The sequence below is a fragment of the Myotis davidii genome, unplaced genomic scaffold (assembly GCF_000327345.1).
Source record: "Myotis davidii unplaced genomic scaffold, ASM32734v1 scaffold933, whole genome shotgun sequence".
In the NCBI taxonomy this organism is placed as follows: Eukaryota; Metazoa; Chordata; class Mammalia; order Chiroptera; family Vespertilionidae; genus Myotis; species Myotis davidii.
The window spans coordinates 1,885,170-1,893,564 of record NW_006285240.1 but is presented as its reverse complement, the minus strand read 5'-3'; the positions used below and the strand labels follow the sequence as shown (position 1 = coordinate 1,893,564).

The window sequence follows — 8,395 nt, the reverse complement described above, 5'->3', positions numbered from 1 at the left end:
TCCTGCTTTCCCTTTCGCCTCCCTGCATTGTGCCTACATATGCAAATTAACCGCCATCTTTGTTGTCAGTTAACTGCCATCTGAGTTGGCAGTTAATTTGCATATAGCCCTGATTAGCCAATGAAAAGGGTAGCATCTTCCGCCAATTACCATTTTTCTCTTTTATTAGTGTAGATACAATTTATAAGAGTATCAGTAGGAGATAAAGGATCAAGGCATTAGAATTCTAACACGTTAAATAAATTAAGATAAATATTATTTTTTACATTAGAAAGTTATACTGAAAGATAATCAAATGTTGCATCTTTAAAGGGCAAACACCATGCTCTTGATGGGGCTTATACGAATTAGATCAAATTGTGAATGTAATATCCGCACCATAGTACCTGTTTTAGAGGAAGACAAGAGGAGCTTTGCTGCTGTTGTTATTAGTGCTATAATTTTCAAAGGCAGTTATGCTCAGAGCTTCAGTGCCCCAGTTAACATAGCAGTACAACGCCTACCTCACTGTGTTGAGGGTTCATTGAGATACTGTGCATTGAGCAGTCAGCATGCCACCTGACCTCACCAGATGGTAGATCTTGTTGTTATGTAACTGATTCCAAGTGCATCCTCTCTATAGACAGAGGCCTTTTACAACAAACTTTATGAATTCTATTTGCCTCATTCTATTCCTCTGAGGAAAGAACAAGAGGGCTTAGCACAGGACCAGGAGAATGAAACTGACTTATTTTAAGTTTTCCTTTTATGTCTGGTCATTGAGTTCATCCTCTAGCCCTCAAGGAGGTGACCTCAATATGATGGAATTAAACCAAGGAGGATCAATGCTGTCCCTTTGAAATCTTTAGGACATTTCCCATGGCTGGGGCCAGGTTGGCCCTACCTGGCAGAAGTTTGTACTCGTGGCTCATCTAGTGAGAGAACTGACTTATAAATGATCAGCGTCATTTCAGTCATTCCCGGGAGTCATGAATTTTCATTTAAATTATAGCCAATAGGTGAGTGCGTAAGAACTACTCTTTAAAAAGCTGTCATTTTTTTTTTTTTTAGGATGGCCCAGCCTATTTTCTTTTTTGATGTAAATATTTGAAGCCAACAATGAAGGAAGGTTTTTAAAAGGCTTTTGTCACAAGCTTATGGACACCTTTCGGTTGTTTTCGGTATGAATTTCATTGGCCCTCTTTTTGAAGAGATGTTGAGAAATCTTGCTTGCTTTTAGGGCAGGGAGCTTTCCTCCTTTTGGAGGCCAATGGAAGACGCAGGAACAACATCAGCCACTAGAGGGGAGTATTCTGCACCAACTGGACCACAAAGGCAGACACCTTGAACACCAAGCTCTTCCTTGGGCCATGAGAGAACAATGTGAATGAACACGAGGCAAGAAAACAAGTTGCCATGAATGGGAGCTGCAGGTGTCTTCCGTGAGCTGAGGAACTGCCACAGTCACTTGATGGCTTGGCACAGCCGTGCCTTGCTTACCCTCAAGGATTTGTGGGGTTAGGGAAAAGTTATCTGTGTCTCCAGGTTATTCATTTATTTATATAAAATCAACTTATTCATTCCACAGATACTTATTGGCACCCACAATGTGGTTAGCATTCTTTTAGGCACTGGTGATAGCCTTAAACAAAATAGATCAAGTTCCTGCTCCCGATGAGTTTATATTCTGGTCGGGGGGAGATAGATAAATAAGCAAATATCTGCATATCAGGCGGTGTTAAGTGCTGTAAGAAAATTTAAGCAGGACAAGGGGTTAGCCCTCAATCGGTGGCAAGAGATTGCTATATTGACTAGGGTGGTCAGGTGACCAGGGTCTGAAAGAAGGGCCAGTGCAAACTGTCAATGTCTGAGGAAATAGGGTTCCACAGGGAAAATTGTAAGTTAAAAGGCACTGAGGTGAGAACATGCTGGACATATGCAAGGTACAACTGTGCAGCTGGCACTTTTTCTAAAAGCTGGTTTACAAAAGGCTGCACAAGTGTAAATTAGAATAAAACAGAACCCGAAGCTTCTTTACAACCAAAGGCCAGTAGCGTTGGCCCAGCTTTTTCTGGTCCTAGTTAAGAACATGGGCTATGTCCAACAGATCTTTATTTGAGTGCAGGTTTTGCAACACACTAGAAAGTACTAGCATAGACCTTCTGGGCAAATTACTTAACCCCTATGAGAGTGGCAGTTTCGTAGAATGATTGTGAAAGTTACATAAGACCAATGCAAGCAAACCACTAAGCATTTTACCTGACATACAGAAAGAGCACAATGAGAAGTTACATCATCTGGACTCATGATATAGTGAAGAAAAGAGCCAAATAAAGGTGAAGGATGGGCACAGTTTAATGAGTAATGAAGGTGAATTTTTAAAAGCTGGCAATTGTTGAAAATCCCTATGCAAAAGAGGACATGTACCAAAAATGTAAAATGTACACATAGTGTCTGATTCATAGAAAGACCTCAGTGAAAATCTGGGCAACATCTTAGATATTTAAAATGCTATTTGGTTGAGGAATATAGAGTGTTTAGGGGGCGTTGGTCTGGTCTTTTCAAGAGAACGTTAATGGATATTCTAGAATATCTGTGTAGGAGGGGGTTGGAAAATGTGTTAACTGCTAGAAGAGATCAAGAAATAGACTCTTTTTTTTGAAGTGCTTTTCTTTTTTTTGAAAAGTAAACACTACGTTTATTTGGGATAATCGGAGATGGGGTGGTGGTGATGGAGATATGGAGAAACTAAAGTCATATTTTGGCCTAAACAATGGCCCTGGTTGGTACCAATAACCCGGACTCCCTTTTACAGACATATTATAAGGAAATCATTACTGTAGGGAACACTGCCATGCTGGGGTGACATAGGGTAAACCATACCTGTCTTCTTAGGTTGCACTAGGCCTTGAGGAATTCTGTTAACAGAAAGGATATACCCATCTTCTGTTGTGACTTCATACTCTGCACAGGGATAGCCTTTATGTTGGATGATTTCACTCTACAGAAAAAGCACAATTTCTTTTGAGTTCGGTTCTGTAAGGCCATATTCTCAATTACCCCAGAGTAAAAAGTCGATTTCTTGATGCTGGAAGGCATAAACATAAAATTTCTTTACTTTAGCTAATCATGTTATCTTAGAAATATTGGCCAGTGCTCTGCAATTCTTTCTGGACCAGAATGCTAATTCCAAAACCTGGGTGCGCATCAGAATCGTCTGGGGCACTTAAACATGCAGGTTCCTGGGCTGGCTTTAAGTTAGGGATCAGGTCATTCTAATGCAGTCAGTGAGGCACTTGTCTTATGAGAACACCTACCTAGGCCATGCATTTCCTCAGTTTCTTTTCATCTTTAAAACCACAGACTGGGGGGAAAAAATGGTTTTAACCTGAAGTCTGAAAGATAAATAGGAGATAAGAGTGGGAGTGATGTTTAATTACTATAGTTGCCAATGCTCATTTCATATCTACTATATGCCAGGTAATTCAGTTAGTGTTATACATACGTGATCTTTTTACATTTCTTGCAATAATTCCATGAAATATAAGTCACTGGTATACCTAATTTACAAGTGAATAAACTGAAAAATAGGGATAGGTTAAATAAACTTCTTAAAATCATATAGCTAGTTTGTATTTTAGTGGTAGGGCCAGGATTAAAACTCAAGCAATGGGACTGTAGGGTCTTTCTCTTAACTATGATGCCCGTTTGCCTTATATACTACAGTGGACATTTGGTACCTAACTTCCTCCTTTTTTATTCCTTTTAAAGCAGCAGCTCTTAGAAATAATTCCCTACTTCTCTAGATGATGGCAATGGGCGAGAGCAGTGAGAATACTTTAGATCTCTGCAGCTTCCTATTTAGAAAAACTTTCCTAAATTCCCTAGGTTAGGCAATGCTTTCTTTTTTGATTTCACTATTCATGTAATTAGTAATGCAGTGTCTCCCTTCCCTACTTGGATTGTAAGCTTCATGAAGTAAAGGCTTGGATATTCTTAGATCTTTCTGTAACCTCGGTGCATAGCACACTATCAAGGGCCTAATAGGTGTTCAGTTAACACCAAGAAAATACATAAATAAAGTCAATTTTATACCAAAATATAGGATAGATTATAGCCATATAAATCAGTATAGAGTCAAACCTATTCAGACTCTGAACCACATTAATCTATCTCATTTACTTTATACCGGCAATCATTTGAATTTCCTATTTTACTTTGCCACTCTATGCATAACTACTCAATGCCAGAACTTTAGTCTTAGGGCTCCTGCAGCTCCAACAGTGTGCAGGTGCTGTGGACACACAGTGGGTGGGGCTCAGAGAGATCGCCTTGCCTATAGCTAAAGGTATTACTTCCACCCAGTAACCCAGCGAAATTTTTGTGGGACCTTCTCAGAGCCAGAAGATGGCTCCTAAGGACCTACACCAATTTGCTAACTCTCTGGACAAACTACCAAAAGACAGCCAATCTTTGGAATGATCAAAAGAAACCTGATATTTGGCATCATGTAGATTCAAAAGATTTCTAGGACCTGTCAGAGTTATAGAATCCATTCAAAGGAGGCGTCTGTAAAAAGGGTCTTAAATCTGTATTTAAACATCTTAAATCTATGAGAAATGTATGGGTTGTGAATACTACATGCAATCATCTCACTCACCTGGAGGTAGCTTCTACTGCTCACCCAGGAGGGTTTACTGCATACTGGTTGCAATTATGTGTTTGGGAAGGCCTGCTTATAAATTATAGCTCTACCACCTACTGATAATGTGGCCTAATTTAAGTTGTTTAACTTCCTCAATCTCACTTCCTTCATTTGAAAAATAGGGATGTTCATATCTACTGGAAGGGCAGTGAAGATGAAGTGAAATTAGCATTTCTGCAGGTTTTATTACAATATCTTCTATGGGATAAGTGTTACCATATGGCAGACTTTGTTAAAACTCAACTAAGAATTTGAAAGTAGGCAAAAAAAATGATCTGGGATACTACATCATTTATGAATTTTAGTCACAGGAGGTCTTCTCTAGCAATCATTAGGGCTTGTTTATTTATTGTCTGTCAACAGGATAACAGTGGAGTTATTTCCGGCCAGAACACTGATTCCAAAACCTGGGTGTGCAGGTTTTGAAGGGTGAAGGGTGCCACCAGGAGTGGGTGCCCTAATAGTAAGAAGTGAGGGATAATACTTTTATAATACAGTATTATAGTTGCCATTGCTCATTTAGTACTAATGAAAGTAGAAAAAGAATTTAAAACACAGACAAAATGAAAATAATGGAGGGTCTGGGCTTGGCCTAAGATACTGCAATGATTTCTCTGCTCATAGAATGAATCTAAGAATTCAAGGGAAAGTCAAATTGTGTTTCAAGACCAAAAGGACTAAGTCATCCACCCAAGTTTATTGAATTTGTTTGACAAGAACCCAGTCTACTCACACCCAGTTTAGCAGTTTAGCACTTCACAGTACAATATGCTAATTTATGATTCCTCTGTTAGCAAAAATCACCACCATGTATAAATATAGCGCATAATGCAGATAATACACAGATGTGAACATTAACATGTAAGGCACTCCATCCCCCTAAAACATATGGAAAATCCAAACTTACGATGTTCATGAACGCTTCGGGGTCCACATCTTTAGTCGGCATGCGTACTGAATTCACATTTCTTTGGAACAAATACACCACCAGCATCAGAAGCCACATCTCAGTTCTGTGTGAAACAACCATTCTCTTGACAAGATTTTTGACATGGTCCAACATCTGCCTTTACGCTTTCCTGGCAATAAACAACTAATTCTAAAGTCAGAAGGATCTGTAGGTTTAAAAACACATATTTTCCAGCTATAATTCCTTCCCAAAATTCTGGAGCAAATTAAATAAGCTCAGTTGATAGGAATGAACGAACACAGAGCTGGAATGGAAACATTGTCTAGGATGTCCCAATATCATCTGGCTCCTCCCACTCCCTCACACTATTAGCAGTCACCAATCCCTTAATTTGAAGGCGTGTAGAACTTTCTTTGATGCAACCTGGAGTTATGTGCATAGGATACAGCCCATAACATCCTTGTTCTTCACCGTCAGGTAATAAGGACCATAGGGAGCATCTTTTTCTTTTTTCTTAGTTTTTCTTCCTTCGATAGGTAGAAAAATATAGTCTACAGAAAATAGTATAAGTTCCTATAGTCACATTCTAAGGTTTTAATAATTACTATCCTTTGATTGAAGATCAATGTAGTAATAAATATTCTTATTTAATATGTCAAAAAATTTTAAGACATTTTCCATTTTTAGTGATGGGTGAGAACATCGATTGGAAGAAAATGAATTTTACATCTTAAGGCCATTTCTAGCTCAACTAAATAGACATGTACAAAATTTTTATTTTAAGTTGTAATCACTAGTTAATTGCTGAGAGATTAATTCAAAACTCTCAGCAATAACTAAAATGAATTGCAACCTAGTCACAGTGTGTAGCAATGTGATCAATTCCTTAGACTACTAATATTTAAGCAGGCCAGGAGAATAGAATTTTTGTCATTTTAAGTAAAGAATGTGTTAAAATTTAAGAAAACTATCATTTAAAGTAAAATATTTCTTTACTTTTACAGCAACTCTCTGGGACTGAGCTAATAGCAGTCACACTAATTTGTAGACTTTTAGAATGTGGTTGGTGAAGGAACCAAAGCTGGAACAGGAATGATGAGTCTATGAGAAAGTATCTGCCCACAGACTCAGCCTCACCCACTCTGGGCTGGCTGAACCTGTATGAGGTAAGCTGCAGCTCTCATCTAGAATAATTTCAACATTGCCACCTTGTTGATCCGATACATGCTAAGGAGGAGTGAGTTGACCTAATTAGAGGAGCAGAGGGAACATTTGTCTAACACTAAGGAGACACATGTCCTAGTACCCACTGAACATACCCTGAAGTTCTGTATCCAACATGCAATTGTAGAAAAGAGCTTTGGTGCCTACTGTTGGCATTTTAGGATTTTAAAATGTTATATAGCCAGGAGGAAAGAAAATCTCATTCGGCTCTTTCATTTTTTAGAAATGTGAAGACATGTTAAATGACTTGCCCAACATTACCTTACTAGGTAGTGGCAAGGCCAGAAATAAAATTCAGGCATTTAAATCAACTGTTTATTATTATTCCACATGGCAAAAAAAATAATGTGTCAATATCCTCTGCCCTGTGCATGAACAAAACCCCACATACTATCAAAAGCAATTACATAAATCTCCGTGAATTATCTCTTTAAAAGTTTTCTCCTGGATTTAAAATTTAAAATAATTTTTGACATGAAAATTAAAACTAAACTACAGAACAACCATCATTCAGAATCACCTGAAATCCAGCTGAATGAAAATCCTATAACTAGGGATTTAAAGACGACGGCACATTGAGACTAGTAGGAGGGGTAGAGGCAAGGAATGGGCTGATTCTATACCACATGTGCCAGATAAAAATTAGGAGGGATAGCTCACCTGTAGAGGTCACCCCTGAGGAGTGAGGGATCCCTGCCCCACACTTAGACCTCTTCAGCCCGGGATTCCAGGGCCAGGAAGAGAAGTCCCCACAGCTTCTGGCTGTAAAACCCAGCTGGGACTGAGACTGAGGGAGACAGAGGGCTGCTGGAGTCCTGGGCAGTTCCTATTAAAGGACCAGGGCACAGACATACTCAGACTCACTCTCTCTGAGCTCCAGCGCTGAGGCAGAGGCTTGAAAGGAACATATGGGGAGCAACTGAATTGTCTGGGATCAGGGTGAGAGCTGGGGGTCAGCTTCCTGCCAGAAAAAAGTGCTGGCAGAGGCCATTCTTCCTTTTCTGAGACACCATCCCTCCACCTCCCCACACAGCCAGCAGGTGAGTACCACACTGAGGTTCCATCAATCTGGTTTACACTGTTTGCCCAGCCCTGGTGATTCCCTGAGTCCTTTCCCCACCCAACTTATAGGCTCAAGCAGACTGTTTTCAATGGCTTTTCCATATGAATGGCCTCTCATGCCTCATGCTTTGGACTTTCCTAAAATCTCTCAAACAAGCAGCATCTGGCCTCTGTGTACCCCCCTACCTCTTGCAAAGTGAACCCAGGCCCGACATTAGCAGCAGTTTGCCTTGATTTGCCTTTCCTGGGAACCTCTAAGCCCAGCAAAAGTAGCAGCCATCTGCATATCACTCTGTAGCTTATGCCAGATGGCCCCAGATAGAGCAGAGGCAGGGGCTGACCTTACACCTCCCAGAAGGCCCCAGAGCCAATCCATCCAGTGGACAACTTCAGATGACACCAGATTATAACCCTACCACCTCCATGAGTGACACACTTAAGGGTCAGACTCGGCAAGCACCAAAGCCCAACTGAAGTAAATCCTGATTTGTACAGTTAGCTCCTGCACAACAGCT

At 40.0% G+C, this 8,395-nt stretch overlaps 1 protein-coding gene across 1 annotated transcript in view; it reads right to left on the bottom strand.

Annotated features, from left to right (window-relative positions):
* LIPM (lipase family member M) overlaps positions 1-5,898 on the bottom strand; it is a 23,465-nt gene extending 17,567 nt beyond the window's left edge. The window contains exons 1-2 of the mRNA XM_006755855.2: positions 5,592-5,898; positions 2,863-2,980 (exon numbers count right to left, since the gene is read on the bottom strand). Coding sequence (XP_006755918.2) covers positions 2,863-2,980; positions 5,592-5,747 — 274 coding nt within the window. The 5' untranslated portion in view covers positions 5,748-5,898. The remainder of the gene's footprint in view (positions 1-2,862; positions 2,981-5,591) is intronic.
* Between the last annotated feature and the right edge of the window lie 2,497 nt (positions 5,899-8,395).